The 18891-nt window shown below is 35.3% G+C and overlaps 1 protein-coding gene across 2 annotated transcripts in view; it reads left to right on the top strand.

Annotated features, from left to right (window-relative positions):
* Nucleotides 1-7756: 7756 nt before the first annotated feature.
* The window catches only part of LOC110100595, a 27930-nt gene continuing 16795 nt past the window's right edge, over nt 7757-18891 (top strand). The window contains exon 1 of one of the 2 annotated variants that reach the window (XM_028692141.1): nt 7757-7957. In XM_028692141.1, the coding sequence (XP_028547974.1) occupies nt 7856-7957 (102 nt within the window). In that variant the 5' untranslated portion in view covers nt 7757-7855. The remainder of the gene's footprint in view (nt 7958-18891) is intronic. The other variant, XM_020828165.2, reaches the window with a different exon arrangement.

Genomic DNA, 18891 nt, shown 5'->3' with positions numbered 1-18891 from the left:
ATCATCAATTATTACAATAAAATATCAATAGAAGATTATAATGAACCATCAATTTATTATACTAAATCATTATTACTCTAAAATTAAATTTAGTGCCAATGTCGCTCTGACACAATGATATTCATCATTATCCTTATGTACTTAAATGTCAGCTGCCTGCTTGCTGAACCATGTATTAATTCTTTAGAGAAGCATTCATACTTGTTAGAGAATTTGATTTGCCTTGAAGTTGAACATTATTCTATTGTAGTTACCTCTATGATAGGTTTCTCTGTTAAAAAGAAACTAAGCTCAGTTCAACAAACATAAATTGACTCATAGACTATATAAATTCCCCTTGTGCACAGCCAATGTACACAATATACATAGGTGTATAAACTCCCGTTGTACACAACCTATATACATGTTGTACACAATATGTGTATAAGCTTTTGCACACTCTATGTACAACTTATACACTGTGTAAAAATTTCTCTTATACATAGCATGTGTATAAGTTGTACACAGTGTGTACATAGTTAAAAAAATCTCCCCTTCTCCCAGCTGCTTTAATGTTATTTATCAAAGAAATAAATTTTATAATTTTCTGAGAAATCAAACATTTTCTCATATGACTTAAGCCGTTCAACAACATTGACTTGCGGAAGTTTATCTTGCTCTTTAGAAATTAATTGGGTATATGAACTACGTTTAAACATACTTTCTTGCCAAGGCTAAATTTTCCCCCAAAAAATTTAAGATCAATATATTCAACTAGTTTAAAGAGCCCGCCATCTTTACATCTCTTGTTTCATTCCCCACAATAATTTTGGTAATTGGAACAAGTACCGGATTTCCATCTTGCTTCAGGTTTTGATCACCACCATCGAGAGGAAGATAATTATATTTTGGTTTCTGAAAAAGAAAAAAGAGAATACATCAAGCATGAGAACCTTTTCTTTCAACCAAAGGTAATAAAATAACATGACATGACAAAATCAAGTCAAATAATAATAAAGATAAAATAACAATGTGAGAGAGGAAAATTTAAATCAATTTATAGTAATAGTATATGATGTATTAAAGTTTCAGCAATGTGATCACAAGTATTTTACTAATGTTAAAATCTATGAATAACTTGGAAATCACTTATACACAAACTATGTATAAGTTGTACATAATGTGAATATAAGAAAATTAATACATTTTATGTACACTTGTACATAGAGTGTATATAAGCTTGTATATACACAGGGTGTGTACAAGCTAATACACACAGTATGTATAAGTTATACACAGTGTGTGTACAAAGACAAATTACCAAGGTTTTAATTGGACTGGACAACAAACATGGAGAAGGCGAGGTTCACGATTTGACGGTCAAATCAGGATTGAATCGGATGACATAATAAATAATAATACTATTAAAAATTATAAAATTAATGAGAATTTTTCCTCTAATGCCTTCACTGTACATTTCATTTTTAAATCAAACTAATCAAAGAACATAACTATGGCGTCAATTAAGTTTATAAAACATAAACTAATAACACTTAATGTAAATTTGGCATCAAATAAGTCAATAAAATATAAATAAATATTTCATAAATAAGTAAATAACTCACCAAACGACACACATTGTGGCTCCATGTTCCCACATGAGGTGGTCTGGTCATCCCGCGGCTTCCGGTTCTTGTACAGGATGATCAAACAATATTACATTGAGGGAGAAATGCATACTTTTTGTCAAGCTCTATTGCACTTTGGGTGTTGAGGAATGTAGAACATATTCAATTCTCTTTCTGTAGCATATGAAACTATTAAAAAATGAAATGAACAGAAGAAATTTTTGAGATCATATAGTTTCTATCTCTAATTAGTGAAGCTCTGAAAATAAAATAAATATAACATACTCATCATTATTGTACACATAATATGAAGTAAATAAGAAAAATATTAAATTAAGATTGTAACATTTTACGCTAACTAATAGGGAAAAAAAGACAACATATTCATAATACATATATGAAGTTAATAATGTTTATCTTTCTTACTTCAATAGTTTTAATAATTTCTCAAAAAGAAAAATCAAATATCTCCTATATTGTATTGTAAAAGTTATCCTCATAAGTTGAGTTTTCATATCCCGCTTTATCAAAATCTACAACAACAAATGCACCTAAATCATTGAAGCCAATTATATCATCTTTATTCTTTAATTTAACTTCACCAATAAATTAAAAATATTAAATAAGATTTTATTTTTAGTTTATTTAAATGATATATTCATATTTTACTAACTTACATGGTTAGGCCAAGTGAAAGTGAATGCTATATTTGCTTCTTCAACAACTGGCATTATATCCTCTTGGTATATATCAGTTTCTAATTTCTCTAAGTCAAGATGTGTTGGTGATTCATCATCAAGCACCCATAAATATATCATTTTAACACAAGGGTATCTAGAGGATAATAGCTTCATTTTTTAAGTTGAAATCTAAAGAATGAAACAATAATTTTAGTGACATTTGTAGATATATATAGTATGATATATTGACACACATATTATTATGTTATGATAAAATTATACCAATTTTTTAAAATTAGATTATATTGAACATATACTAGGTTGTTCAATCATTGACTCTCTAAATAATTGCATCTTTTTGAGTGAATTTGTTTAAAAATACTTCAATTTTTTTTGCAACTTGAAGATGATAATATTTGGCTTAGAATTCTTATAGCTACTTTCTGCAATATGAGAGCCCTTGATCCAAATATTTTCTACCACTCATCCACATAATTTGACATTAGAGAGCTTAATAAGTATGCAAATATGATATATGTTAAAAAAGGTATAAGCATTGACATTAAAAGATAATTATCAAGTTGCATTTCCTTTGCCATTGTTAGAGCAACTAAATTTCCAAAACTTTTTAAGCCATAATGGAATAATATGACATCATTCATTTTAAGTGTGGGCTTAAGATAAATGTCTTTATTTCAGGTAGTTCAACAAGGCCTTGCATAACTTCTAGCTTGTGACAGTAATTCTCTTTGTTGTATTGAAATTGAGGATTTAAAAAGTATACTACTGCATGGATGCCCTACCTCAATTAAGTATCACATATTCTTTTAACTATAATGGTGAATGGCTTATATAATCTTTTAATATTTCTAAATATGGCTTTAATTGCCTTCCACGCCCTATATATTCTATCATATAAATATCCAAGTGATGGTTTTTAATCTAAGTCAATAATGCACAATAACCAAATCAAAGGACTTGTTATCTTCAAAATTATTAGACAATCATTCCAAAACTTCAAATCTAATATAATTGCAGCTGCTTCTTTTTCCTTACATGTCTTGGATATCTTTGAATTTGCAAAGAACTTACTATTAATTAATGTTGAGAGGTTATGTTTATACTCATAAACATTCTTCAATGTTATGAAATATGTTGCAAATTGTATGGCTCCTGGACATACAATCTCCTTCCAACCTTATCTTTTTCTATAACAATGAAATACATAAATATGATTATAAGCAAAAATCATCACCTTGGATGCTTTTCTTACTAAGTCCTCTATGAGAGGCATGTTGTCCAAGTCTTTTAAAATTAAATTCAAACAATATAACAAGGTGACCAATAGATATTGTTGAATCTTACATGTAACAACTCCCTTGTTTTCTTGTAATTAGCAACATTATCAATGACAAGTTGAACAATATTTTTTAGCCCTACACATTGAACAAACTCAATAAATAAGAAGCACAAGTTTGTAGCATCCTTGATGATATCTGAAGCATTCACTAATTTAAAAAAAAAAGATACACTGTGTGGATAATAAATCATAAATTTTTTTAATGTTCTACTCCTACCATTAGTCCATCCATCTTCCATAAGAGTATAACATATGTCCTTCCAAGTATTTCTATAGTTATGAATGAGTAACCTACACTTCTCTTTATAATCCCTAAGTAGGTTAACCCTCATATTGTGGTAAGAGGGGAGCTTATGGTCAGGACCTATAGAAGTTATAACATCTATAGCTTTCTATGCATATGGTGAACTTAAGGCATTGAAAGGGATGACTTAAGGCATAAAAAGGGATGCAACAATAAAAAAACCATCTTGTTATAGTTATGTCTGGATGGTGGATAGCATCTTTATATGCTAAGATACTTTTAATTGAAGGTTATGAATCTGATTTGATTCTTGGAACAAAGAAAGTGTCAATCTTAGCAAGCTTTCTTTTCCCTTTAGCAAGTTCTACTAAATGTGCTTCAGAGGATTGTGATTTAGGTAGAGAAGAAGAATCTCTTCATTTATCTACTTCATCATCTATAGTTAATGGTGTACTGTCCAACTCCACCTGTGCTTGTTGTCTTCTTTTTGTGATCTCCTTCAAGTTCTCATGCATTTGATATCGAATATCTTGTGGAACCTTCTTGCAAGCATTTATATTCTCCTTAATTCCTGCTAGATGTTATTTCATTCTATTTATTCCTCCTCCCTTATATGCAATACCATAATGCAAACATTTGAATTGTCTCTTCCCATTAGCTCTTTTAATCTCAATGAAATGATTCCACGTAATGTCCACTTTCTCATGTACACTACAACTGAAAGATGCACTATGAGTTCCAAGTGCATCCCTTCTCATATGATCAACTAAAGTAAATTAATACAATCATTACACTTTTATGAAGTTCACAGAAAAATGTATTTAAATGAAAATAGATGACAAACTTAAAAAAAATATGAATCTAAGTGAATTTTATGAAGTTCTCATATTCTCAAGTGATTGTCTTGGATGAGATTTTTTTATTAACCTAATAAACACCAGGACAAATTTTTTTTAAACAAATGAATTTTAACTAAAGCCTAATTTTACTTTAATAACTATGTCAAAAATAATAATTATCAAGATTCATCTTATTAGAGCATGAACTCTACAACCTCATTGAAACCCACTACTCCACTTATACGTTTTGCATTTAGAATAAGCATGAATAAAATCATAGAAAGTATGTTCAGTAGCTGCAAAAAATCTAAATGAGAAGGAGCTAAATCCATGGATTTCTGACAAGAAAAACAAGGAGGCTTCTATGTTCAAGATCCAAGCAAACAATATGACTTGTTGATCTCATAAATTTACCAAACATGTTATTTACAATTGTTAAAAAAAATTATGACTTGCATGATCTCATAAATTTACCAAACATAATAATAAAAAAAAACACAAGTCGTCATTTGGACATTCTATTTATGCTCTCTTTCTCTAATAAAATCTACATAGAAATTTCAATGCATGGCTTAACATTTACTCCAAAGAGATTTGAATCAGATTTCCTATCTTTTAAGAAAGAGAACTATGGAGGAAAAATTTAAGCATTGACTAACTAAACTGAATGAACTGCAGAAGTTTGCATGATAAGCTCTCACATGTCCTGCATTTTCTATTTATTTTTTACTCTTGAGATATATATAAAATTCTTCATCTCGATTCTACTAAGATAAAATTTTATGATGATCATCTTTGAGAAGAACATATATTATACATAATCATCCAATAAAAAAATTAATTTAAGATTAGGAGAAGGAATGCAAACATAAATGTGAAAATAATTACTCAAAAATAGATAAGTTAAAGAACCTGAGTCAGGATTTGGCTAGTCCGAGCTCGACGGGTCAACGATCAAAGATGACTTAAAGCAGGTTGTCGAAGCAGGTGAGGTTAGTTGTGCGCCGGCGGCTGGGAGGTTAGAGGAGGCCTTATGTTTCTTCTTGTGGATGAATCGATAGAGGACTAGAGGAGTCGCGCATGGCATATATATCTTAGGGCAGACGAGCGGGTAATAGTGTAATACTGAACAACACAATGTCCATACGACGTTTTATCACAGATAAATGGTTTAGATTTGTGATTTTAAGAACCTTTCGGTTCTTCTAAAATTGTCCGGTTCGACGATTTCCCGGTTCAACCGGGTTCTTGACCAGTTTTTCCCCAGTTCTAAGTCTAGCCGATTATTTCAACTAACCAGACCGTCCGCCGGACTGGTTCATGGTTGAACCGGTCAAATTGGATGGTCCGAACCGGTTTTGAAAACATTGCAAATTATGCGATTTGCGTACAGTTATATACATGGTATGTACAAGTGCAAAAATCATTAAAAATAAGAAAAATAAAACATAAACCCTTGAGCATCCTATGTACAAATTAAACAAAACATTGAGAATAAAGAAACCACATAATTAGCATGTCATAAAATTTGTGCAAATGAGAATTCCTGAACTTCCAAAATTATCATTTTACATAAAGTTTTATATAGTTGTACAAAAGTATGTCTATTCTCAGTATTCAATATGTAAATAATTTAAGAATATATCATAACTCTAAAAACAATATATTTACAGGAAACACATTAAAACTTGGGACGAGTTTAAAATTTACTTATAAGAAGTTAAAATCTACAGCACCTCCAATTAAATTAATTTTTATTTCATCCAACCTTGCAATCTCTTTATTATTCTGTAAACTCTTTATTATTGGTTATAGTTTTATTATATTCAAGTCTTCGTGGACATTTTCATACTGCTTTCAGCATTCGCGTCCTGTGAGCATGTCATCTCCTTAAAGAATGCAACGTCCTCCAAACTAGTATTCATCTTCATTAGTTGTTAAAAATTGAACGGGTATGAGCTGGGTATTAAACATTTTATTCCACTAAGATTTTAAATATTGGGGAGTTTTCATGGGTTTTTTTTTCCTTAAAAATGAATGCCAACCTTAAACTCTAAAATTGAACGGGATGGTGAAGGCATTTTTCAAAATTATTAGCAGGTATGAGGTGGGTCATTGTGTCACGAGTGTTAAAAAATATATATTAAGAATTCACATATACAATCTGTGTCATGATTTAATTGGAGTCTGGATGTTGAACTACGTCCAGACTCCGCAAGTAATAATTTATCTTGAATGGGGGTGTTGAGAAGTCCCACCTAGGGGTGCGAAAGAGTCAAGTGGAGTTTGAGTCACCCATGACTTGAGTTAGAGCATAATTAAAACGAGTTCGAGTTGGCTCAAAAGCTGGCTCATGAAAGCGATAAACTAATTATAATTCAAGTAATTATTCTGATAAATTAGGAAAGTAGAATAAACATAACAATAAATCACTTAATATAAGAAAATGTGATATAAGTTTCAAATATTATTAATAATTTTGTATTTAAAATTCAAAATGCTAATATATTTTAAGTGTATTTTTATATTTATTATTTAAACGAGTCAGCTAGCGAGTTAACGAGTCAAGTCAAAGTTGGCCCAAACTTGATTCAATAGCTCATCGAGCTCGGCTCATTAGCCATTTATCAAGTCGAGCTCAAGCCAACCCACAAATTTACACCCCTAATCTCACTGAATAGTTAGTCTCTTAAATAAATAAATAAAATCACCACTTGGCTGCCTACTTCTTCCCCTAAGAGGGACAAATTGCCAGGCAGGAAACCTTTTTGTTTGATCTCAAAATTATAAAAAAAAAAATCTTTATATTTAATTTTATAATGAGCAGATTTTTAAAATTCCGCCTAATGCAGTTCCGAAATTACTATTAAAACAATACGAATGCTTAACGAGCATATCATGAGGCAGACACCTTTTTCAGATAAATACAGCTGGTCGGTGGCATTGTAGTAAATAAGTGGAATGCATTGGGTTATTTAGAGCGCTTCTTTCGAAAAGCTGCCCAGCTCAGGCAAAGCGAGCTATATTCCGCTTTCCTTGAACACTTTACTACTCCCTTTCTCATTGTGTGCGGTTTTGCTTTAGAGTGTGGGAGAGGAGAGAGGCGAAGCTTGGAGAAGTGAGCAATGGGAGAGGGGAAGAGCTCGACGCTCGTCCACATACTGGTGGTGGTTCTTAGCCTCACAGCCTTTGGCTTCGCTATCGCCGCCGAACGGCGTCGGAGCACTGTGAGCCCCCCTTTACTTGTTCTTTATTTCAGCTCTTTTGGTCGATCGAGCTATTGCACTACTTTTATTGCACTTAGTGTGTTTATTTTTTGTCACGTTATTACCAGATTTTGTGTTTTCTGTTTGGTCGGTTGGTAGGTTGGTGATAATAGACCTGTGGAATGACCTAGCATTTAGAGTCTATTCTGCTTATCGTGACTTATATTTCGTAATATTGCGTGTCTTGTGAAAACACTAACAGCTAGATTGTAAAATGATGTGACATGAGAAGAACTATTGATTATTATGCTCAAATTCAATGGTGTTTTACTGTATAAATCTGAAATAGCATTTGTCGAGATCTATAATATTCATAAGTCAAATAAGATTTTACAATAGTTTTTTATACAGTGATTGTCATTTCCATATTGAATAATAGAAGAATTTACGCAAGATTGTGTTGCATTTTTGGGCACATTATTAGTCATGGAACTATAATACTTGTTCTTATCATGAGATGAAATTGTAGGAGTTAATCCCAAGCATTTCAATAGTTGTTTTGTTCCCAATCTGTATCTTTATACTCACAAGATTTTCCAAGCTTGGATTTACAAGATTTGCTAAATCCTACTTGAGTTAAAAGAAGTAATATACGCAAAGGATATATATGCCTTTGCTCAAGTAACGAGTGACAAATTTAACAAAAATTATGGATGCTAATGTTTAAAAAAACAACTAATTTGCATATTCCATAGAAGCTAAAGTTCATCCTGAGAATTTGTCAAATGGATGTTCCTTGGTTTCCGATATGGAATCTTCTCTGACTTGTCATCTTCAAAATTTGCTTCTTCTGACTTTGATTCTTGGATTACAATTGTTTGGAATTTCTCTGACGAATTGAATTTTGTTTATTAATTGAGGATCAATTTTTTCTTTTGCCCCTTGGGATGGTTCAGTTGATTGCTTTACTAGTGTTTGGTAGGTTGGATCAGAATAGGTTAGGGTACTTTAGACCATGGATCCTATTGGTTATTGGCCCACTAATTGGTAATATCTTTGGGATATGAGGTGGCATAAAGCTTTGATATACTAATGTTGATACAGGAAGTGCAATAAGAACATCTAAAGGAAGTTGTTCATTTGTATGAACTAACTAACTGACTAACACATAAATAAGCAATCCTACAAATGAACCCCTGTAGTTCATATCTCAAAGATGCACCAATTTGCCTTACTAGTCATTCCTTAAGCATCCAAGCTTCATCGATCATGAGCATTGTTAACACTCCTTAAAATCTTATTTAGACTTCTAAGCAAGGTTGTGAAAATCAGACCAGACAATGAACCAGAAGAAAGAGATGTTTGTTAGCACACTCAGCCACTTCGTCCACTACCGTGAGGACCACCTGCTACAGCCGCCCGTCCACTTTTATTATTCTCTGCAATGCAGTATGTCGCCCAACTGTTTTGGCATATTTTGTCTCCTCACTACACTTATATATATATATATATATTCAGCTTCATGATATAATACATCAAGGAACACAATCTGCTATAGTAAAACTTGTTCTTCTTCTCCTCTGCTTTTTCTCTTTCTGATTACTGCAGTTCATCATCTGCATTCATAATCTTCTCATGGTATCAGAGCTTGAGGTTCATTGCCTACAGTAAATATGGCAAACCAAGACTCTTTTTCTTTAGTTGCTCATCCTCCAGTCACCTCTTCAGCTGCTCCTCCTGTATCCTCCCTGTCTGCTTCAATGGCAGAGTTCATGATTCCAGCTCCTCTGAAATTTCTAATGTCCAATCTAAAATCCATAGTCAGTTTGCAACACTCAAATGAGAACTATGCAATATGAAGCTTACAGATTCACAAACTTTTTGCGGCAAATGGGTTCAACGGATATCTCACGGGACGGCAAGTCTGCCCGAGCGAATCATCAACTGATCCTGAATATAAACTGTGGCATCTTATTGATAAAAAATATGGTATCCGCACTGTTCTCAACCATTTCTCCTTCAGTTCTTCCATATGTTCTTCACCTTTCGACTGCACACGAGATATGGATCACTCTAGCAAACAGACTTCAGCCGACCAACATGTCTCAAGTGATCCAACTCAAAAATGAGTTACACAACATTCAAATGTCAGATTTTACAATGACTAAATACCTTGATCAAGTCAAGACTCTTGTTGACAATATTGTCGCTTCAGGATCTCGTGTTGACTCTGAAGACATTGTGATGTATATTCTCAACGGCCTACCGGCCCCATATAACCCATTTAAAAGCTCAATCCGCACATCTCAGCTTCCTATTAGCCTAGACACTCTCTATTCACTCTTATGCAGTGAAGAGATAAACATCCAAAATGAACTTCAGAAAGATACTCCTCTTGCTTCTGAGAACACAACATTTTATTCCAGCCGGAAGATTTAATAGAGGCCGAAGTAGCTCTTCAAATTCTAGAGGCAGAGGACCAAGCTCTCGACAGCAGAATACTGCCGCACGTCCTCAGACTGTAATTCCAAATGCTCGTCCCACTTGCTAGATTTGTGCCAAGCACGGCCACACAGCAGTTACATGCTGGTATCGTTTCTCATCTCCTTCATCTGAGCCAAACCGTGCTCTACTTTCTCAGCATCAAAGCAATTCTACAGCTGAATGGATACTTGATTCTGGAGAAACAAGCCATCTTACTGCTGATTCTCAAATTCTTCAGCATCCGACTGTGTATGCTGGCTCAGACTCAGTGTCTATAGCAAATGGAAGCTCGTTGCCAATTCAACACCAAGGCCAAGGACTTCTACCTCTCCCAAACACACCTTGTAAGCTTTATCTCCAAAATATTCTTCATGTTCCGGCTTTGTCACATAATCTTCTATCTATTCACAAACTAACCTCGAATAATAATTGTTCGATTTCATTCGATGCTCACGACTTTATCATTCAGGATCTAGTGGACCACCAAATCCTTCTTTGTGGTCGAACTCGTAATGGTCTCTACTCTATCTTGTTTTTCACGTTCAACAAAGCTCCAGTTGCTCTCCACTCCACTACGGACACAAGCAAATCACCTTGGCACGCTCGTCTTGGTCATCCCCATCATCGTATTATGCAAATCTTAGCTAAATTAGTTCCTTCTATATGTATTCCTCCTAGTTCTTCTTTATGTCGTTCTTGTAATATGGGTAAAAGCCACAAGTTACTGTTTATTTCTAGCACTACAACTGTTTCTACTCCTTTTTTGTAGTTCATACAGACGTTTGGGGACCTTCTCCAGTCTCCTCTATCAATGGATATCGTTATTTTGTTACATTTATAGATGCCCACTCTTGATTTTGCTGGATCTATTTAATGCATTCAAAAGATCAAACTCTCTCTAAATTTACTCATTACAATACCTTAATAAATAACCTTTTCAATACCAAAATCAAAATTCTTGGCTCCGATGGAGGAGGAGAATTCACAAGTCATAACTTCATTAATTATATTTTATCCAATGGCATCACTCATCAACAAACTTGTCCTTACACACCCGAGCAAAATGGTATAGCCGAGCTAAAGAATCGTCATCTTTTGGACATTACACGAACTGTACTTCATGCTGCAAATCTTCCAAATCAATTTTGGGCTAAAGCCTTACTCACGGCCAACTATCTCATTAACCATCTTCCCACCAAAGCATGCAACCTTCACATTCTCTATCAGCTTCTTCATGGAAAACTACCACAATATGATCATCTACGAACCTTTGGTTGTATGTTCTATCTATGGCTTCGACCACTCGCCACAAATAAGCTTCAACCTCGCTCACAAGATTGTCTTTTTCTTGGCTACTCTCCCTCACAAAAAGGTTATCATTGCTATAATCTTCAAACTCACAAGATACACATTTCTAGACATGTTGTATTTCATGAAAACCATTTTCCCTACCATACCCCTTCTTCAGCACCAATCACCAACACACCTATTCATTCTCCTCCTCTTATGCTTATTCCAACCTCCACTATTTCTCCTGTCTTGGCATCCTCTGCACCCTCAACTAAACCCTCTTCTCCACAATCACTTTCTCCCACCAGAGCTTCAACTTCTCCCATCTTACCATTCTCCACTCCTAGCATTTCCACTACTTCCGTTTCTGTTCCTCTACAATCACACTCTCCACCGTTGCATCCTCCTCTTCATCAAATGCAAACACGTTTTAAGACAAGCCATCTTAAACCCAAAGTCATTTTTAATTTATCTGCTACCACACATTCTCTTCCAACTCCCACTACATACAATCAAGCTAGTAAAATTCCACAATGGCGCACTGCCATGACCAAAGAATTCATAGCTCTACAAAAACAATCCACTTGGTCCTTAACTCCACCACCACTCAACATTCCTGTCCTAGGATGCAGGTGGATTTTTAAAACCAAATTTCATCCCGATGGCCAAGTATCTAACTACAAAGCTCGATTGGTAGCTCAGGGCTTTGCACAAGAATATGAGATAAATTACAAAGAGACCTTTAGCCCAGTTGCTAAGATGTCGACTGTTTGCACTCTTCTTATCATTGCCATCAACCGCGGCTGGCAAGTTCTGCAGTTCGATATTTCTAATGCCTTTTTACATGGAGACTTACCGGTCACGGTTTATATGAAGCAACCAAAAGGCTTTGTCGATGAACAATTTCCTCATTATGTCTGCAAATTACATAAGTCCTTATACGGACTCAAACAGGCGCCAGGGCAGTGGTTCAACAAACTCACCACCTCTCTTAAAGCTTTCGGTTTTACCATCAGCAAATCCGACCCGTCGCTACTTATCTACCATCGAGCTCATATCTCTTTGTATCTTCTCATCTATGTTGATGATTTGCTTCTTACAGGAAATGATTCTACTATTATACAATGTCTTTTAGTGAAATTGCAATCAAAATTTTCACTTAAAGAACTTGGCTTCATCTCTACATTTCTTGGTATTCAAGTTTAAAAGACCACACATGGACTGTTTCTCCACCAATCTCAATATGTAGATAATTTACTTGACTCATCTGGTTTCACAAACTGCCGCCCTGTATCAACACATATGGCTCTCAAGTCACCTTCCAGCTCCGATGCCGATCAGCCGTATTCCAATCCCACATTTTATCGCAAACTGGCTGGATCTCTCATGTATCTAACTTTTACAAGGCCTGATATAGCCTTTGCTGCAAATCACATATGCCACCAATCAACATTTTCAGTCCCTCAAACGGCTCCTTCGTTATATTAAGGGAACATTACATTTTGGCATTCATTTTCAACCAGGTGATTTGCAGCTTCGCACATTTGTTGATGCCGACTGGGCTGCAAACATATTAGACCGCAAATCTGTCACAGGTTTTTGCTCATTTCTTGGTCCCAATCTCATTTCATGACATGTTAAGAAGCAAGCTACAGTTGCCAAGTCTTCTACGGAGGCAAAATATTGCGCTCTTTCCACAGCCACTTCTGATGTCCTGTGGCTACGTCGTCTTCTTCATGAATTTCAGGCAATTCAATCTGCTCCGACGTCCATTTACTGCGACAATACTTCTGCAATTGCTCGTTTTTCATGCCTGGACCAAACACATCAAGCTGGACTACCACTTCATCAGTGAACATATTAGCTCTGCTACAGTTGCTATTCTTGATATAAGTTCCGTTGATCAGCTGGCTGACATTTTAACAAAATCACTTCCTGCATCCCGATTCAAACTCCTGCGACACAAATTGACCATCCAATATTTGGATACTCAACTTGAGGGGGGCTGTTAGCACACTCAGCCACTTCGTCCACTACCGTAAGGACCACCTACTACAGCCGCCCATCCACTTTCATTATTCTCTGCAATGCAGTCTGTTGCCCAACTGTTTTGGCATATTTTGTCTCCTCACTACATTTCTGTATATATGTATCCAGCTTCATGATATAATACATAAAGGAACACAATCTGCTATAGTAAAACCTGTTCTTCTTCTCCTCTGTTTTTTCTCTTTCTGATTACTGCAGTTCATCATCTGCATTCATAATCTTCTCAATGTTCATGGTTCTAAGCAAGCTTGTGAAAATTGAGCTGGACAATGAACTAGAAGAATGAGAGGTTCACTTCAGACCGTGGATCCTATTAGTTATTGGCTCACTAATTGGTAATATCTTTGGGATATAAGGTGGCATAAAGCTTGGATATACTAATGTTGATACAGAAAGTGCAGTAAGAACATCTAAAAGAAGTTGTTCATTTATATGAATTATACTAACCACCTAACACATAAATAAGCAATCCTACAAATGAACCCATTGTAGTTCGTATCTCAAATATGCACCAATTTGTCTTATTAGTCATTCATTATAAGCATCCCATCAAGCTTCATCAATCATGAGTATTGTTAACACTCCTTAAAATCTTTTTTTTGAGTTGTAAGCAAGGTTGTGAAAAATCAAACCAGACAAGAAATCAGAAGGAGAGGTTTACAGTTCGATGGTTCCACCAAGGTTGAACTAGATGACAAATATTACTTTTTTTAAAATATTATATAATTTACATAATAGTAGTGATGCAATCACATAAAAAATGTGGCAAAAAATTAAACAAAAAAATAACTATGAAGCTCGGGAGAGTTATAAGAGTCAAAATTCAACAAAATTAAGTTATATATCTAATTATAGGTGCACGTGCATTAATGAATTCCCTTGAAATAAAAAAAATTACCGATTGAATAATGAGACTCAAACATAGTTCAATCCATATCCTCCTATATCTAGTTTCACAAGAAAATCTTGAATTGGTGCTATTGGACTTTAAGACAAGATTTTTATATGAGAATATCTCTATGGGATAGCCTGAAAGTTTTGATTCTAAAGAAGGGAGAGATCATGTTTGCCTTCTTAAAACAATCCTTAAATAGTGCTGTAGATAATGAAGTGATATCATCAATTTGACGATTTCATGACTGGTTGTGATGATAGTAGAAACTTTCGTGATAGTTTTGTATTTTTAAGAGCTTGAAACCCATGATATGATCTACTTGTTGTAAGTAGATGATGTGGTTATAGGTTGTGGAGATATATCCAGATTGAAGCTTTAAAATTTCAATTGAGATCTAATTTGAAATAAAAAATCTAGGATCAACTAAAAGAATATGGGAATTGATAATTTGGGAGCATGGATAAGAATTTGTTATTCCTTTCTCCAATGGACTATTTGGCAAATATGTTTAGTAGGTTTGGGGTGAATAATGCTAAACCAATTTTAATCATTGGGATAACACTTCAAGCTCTCGAGGAAACAAACACCAGCTAATGAGGAAGAAGCAAAGTACATATAAGGAGTTCCATACTTCGATATACAAAGGATGTGAGTTAAAAAAAAAACATTATCACACAAACTTGAAGGAGATATCCTAAAAAAATGTTCTAATTTCAAACTAGGATTTCTCAAAACTATACCATAAACAAAATAACCAAAGATTGCACGCTCAAATGACAAAAAAAAGAACATTATTAAACAAATTTGAGAAGAAATACTCAAAAATACACAAAGTTAAAAAATAATTGTTTGAATAATCCTTACATAAAAAAATTCAATGGATGATTGTTGAGTGAGGAGGGAAGAGCAGCATGGGCTGACAAGATGAATATCTGGGCTAGCGAGAAGCTTCAGTGGCCGTTGAACAGTGAAGAGCAGTGACCTTCAGAATTGGAGCAAATAAGAATGGAGTCGGGGTCGGGGTTGGGGTCGATGGAATAGACATGGAATAAGAAATTAGGGTTAGGTTAATATGTTAAATCATGAATCGAGATCGTCAGATCTCAAACGAGCGTTTTTTTTTTAAATAAGTCGGTCTATTTTTCAAAACCATTGTTAGTTTATTGGTCGGACGGTTCGACCACTAGTTCAATGCTATCATGTCCGGTTTTGAACAAATCCAGTTATGTTAAGAGACTGAATCGGTCGGTTCATCGTTCAACCTGTTGAATCGGCCAATCTGGTTCGGTTTTAAAAATCTTGTTTCCAAGGGTATAATGCACACATTTTAAATGAATGATGTAATAAAGGAGTACATATTAATTCTTATGTTTCTCTTTGGTTTATTTAGGCGCTTGTATGAAAAACATGCTATTATTGTCATTTTTTTAAGGATGAAACGATCGACATAAGAAATTGAGTAGAGGTTCAAAATAGTGTATTCGAATAGTTCGAGATGGGTTGGAATAGAAAAAGAAGGATGAGAGGATAGAATGAATTTTTTATTGATATCAAATGTGTACAATTAAAATGTTGTTGCCTATGTACCCAAATCAGGAGGAGAGAAGCTTCCTTGTTGGTATTAAACTCCTTAGTTTTCCTCTAAGGGCTTATATCTCTTATATAATTTTCAAGGAATGACCTCCGCTTATAAGAGAGTTCACTTCTATTCTCATCTTAGAAAGTGTCCAAGTTGTACTGCTTTTGATGTGCTTTGTTGGTATTTTCAAGAATATATTTATTTTTTGGTGTAGAAAAGGGTTTCATATTTGATATTGTATACTAATTCAATTAGTCCAATTGAAAGATCACATTTGATTTGCCGTGTGTTTTGATAGCAACAACATGTTTCTAGCACAATGTGTGTTCAATTTATATATGCTTTTGTCACGTAGTTGACTTTTTATGGAAGCATCGGTTTCCATTTACCAATCCTTATTTTGTGTAATTTTCAACGTTAGTATATAAGATAATCAGACATCTATCTAAGCTAGTCCAACTTTTATGAGATTTCTGATAGGAAGTACTTGAGTTCGCAAGCAAACCTAGCAAGAATTGGCAAAAACAGAGAGAAATAGGGCTGATTTCAAGGAGAAATCAGCAAGAACCATGCTAGAAATTTAGTAGATTGGAGAAGAAACACAAGGGAAATACTTTGATTCAATCCATGAATAAGAAAAATAAAGCAAGATGCAAATTTCTTCAATTCGAGAGGAAGAAATACTCTCTAAATATCTAGCAAAGCTTTGAGCCCACACAAAACAAATCCTAGATCTCAAAATCCAACAAATCTCAAGATACTCAAATCCTAGCTTCCACAAGACTAATTAAAGCCAAAGAAAGCTTATAAAATCCCTAAAGCAGACCTCCATTCAAATTTTACCTCCTAAACACTATTTAATTAATGGGCCCCACTAGGGCAACCCCCCCCGGCACCCCACCCTTGGTTCCGCCCAAGCTTGGGTCGCCGGCTATAAAAGTGAACCGGTCCCTGTTGGACCGGTTCAACCATCACCTCCTGGGCGGCATTGTAACATTACTCCCCTCCCAAAGACTCGCCTTTTCCTTAAGGTGAAAAGAATGAAACTGGAGCCTCACTCTATCGTATGGTTCCCAAGTGGCCTCAAACTCAAGAATGTCTTTCCATCTGATAAGCCCTTCCTTGTTCCCCTTTTTATCCACTCTGACCCCTCTTAATGCCAATGGTTCTAAGATCACTTCCAACTCCTTTGTTAGTGTAGTTGACAACTCTGCACTAACTGCATGCTCCCCTAGAGCTCTCATCAGCTGCGACACATGGAAAACTAGGTGTATGGTGGCCATTGTGGGTAAACTTCAATCGATATGCCATTACTCCGATCTTGTCCACCACCTCATAGGGACCGAAGTACCTCGGAGCCAATTTCTTGTTCCTTCTGTTAGCAACTGATTTCTGCCTATATGGCCATAGCTTCAAGAACACTTTCTCTCTCACTTCATAATGTATGTCTCTCCTATGTGTATCTGCCCGCTTCTTCATGATTTGTTGTGACCTCCACAGATGTTTCTTTAACTCCTCCAACACCTGGTCTATCTCCTTTAATTATTGTTCAACTAAAGAGACTGTTGTGTTTCCTCTCCCAAAATGCACTAAGTATGAGGGGTCTTTTTTATACAACACCTTAAAAGGAGTCATCTGGGACGTATAATGGTATGAATTATGGTACCAATACTCGACCCATGGTAATCATTTTTTGCCCACATCCATGATGTTTCAGAAGAAAAACACCTCAAATATGTTTTCAAACTACGGTTCACCACCTCTGTTTACCATCTGTTTGTGGGTGGTAGGCGGTGCTTCGCTTGAGAACAGTGCCCTGCAACCTGAAAAGTTCCAAAAAAATTGGCTGAGGAACTTTGTCTCGATCAAACACAATTGATTCAGGAATCTAATGTAATCTAACCACTTCCCTGATAAATGTTGCTGCCACTGATACTATGGCGTATAGATGTCGTAGGAGGATAAAATGTGCATACTAACTAAGTCGGTCCACCATGACCAAAATGACTGTGAATCCCTCTGAGTGTGGTAGGCCATCGATGAATTCCATGGAAACTTCCTCCCATATTCTGTTTGGAAGTGCCAAGGATTGTAGTAATCCTCCTGGAGCCATTGTCATATATTTATTTCTCTGTCACACTTTACACTTTGTCACAATCTCCTCAACATCTTATACATCCCCTTCTAGTAAAGCTCCAATGCCAGCCTCCTATGTCTTCTGTACTTATGAATGACCCCTAACTGCACTACCGTGGAACTCTTGTAATAAGTGTGAAATGTGTACGGAAGTTCGTGGCATCACAAACCTCCCATGATGCAACAACCTCTCCCCCTCAAGATAGTATCTCGAATGGCCTGTACTTATGAATGACCCCTAACTGCACTACCGTGGAACTCTTGTAATAAGTGTGAAATGTGTACGGAAGTTCGTGGCATCACAAACCTCCCATGATGCAACAACCTCTCCCCCTCAAGATAGTACCTAGAATGGATGCTATTATCTTTCATCAAATCTTCCATGATCTTCCTCAATTCTTCGTTCTGCATACTTTCTTTCTTGATGACCCCCTAGTCAACCATCAGTAGTACTGAAACACTAACTCCTGAAGTTCCCCAACTAGACCTGTCAATATTGGACCCGACCCGAAAACCCGATCC

This window comes from Dendrobium catenatum, unplaced genomic scaffold (assembly GCF_001605985.2).
Source record: "Dendrobium catenatum unplaced genomic scaffold, ASM160598v2 original_scaffold_125794, whole genome shotgun sequence".
NCBI lineage: Eukaryota > Viridiplantae > Streptophyta > Magnoliopsida > Asparagales > Orchidaceae > Dendrobium > Dendrobium catenatum.
This window is presented reverse-complemented; position numbering and strand designations above follow the sequence as displayed.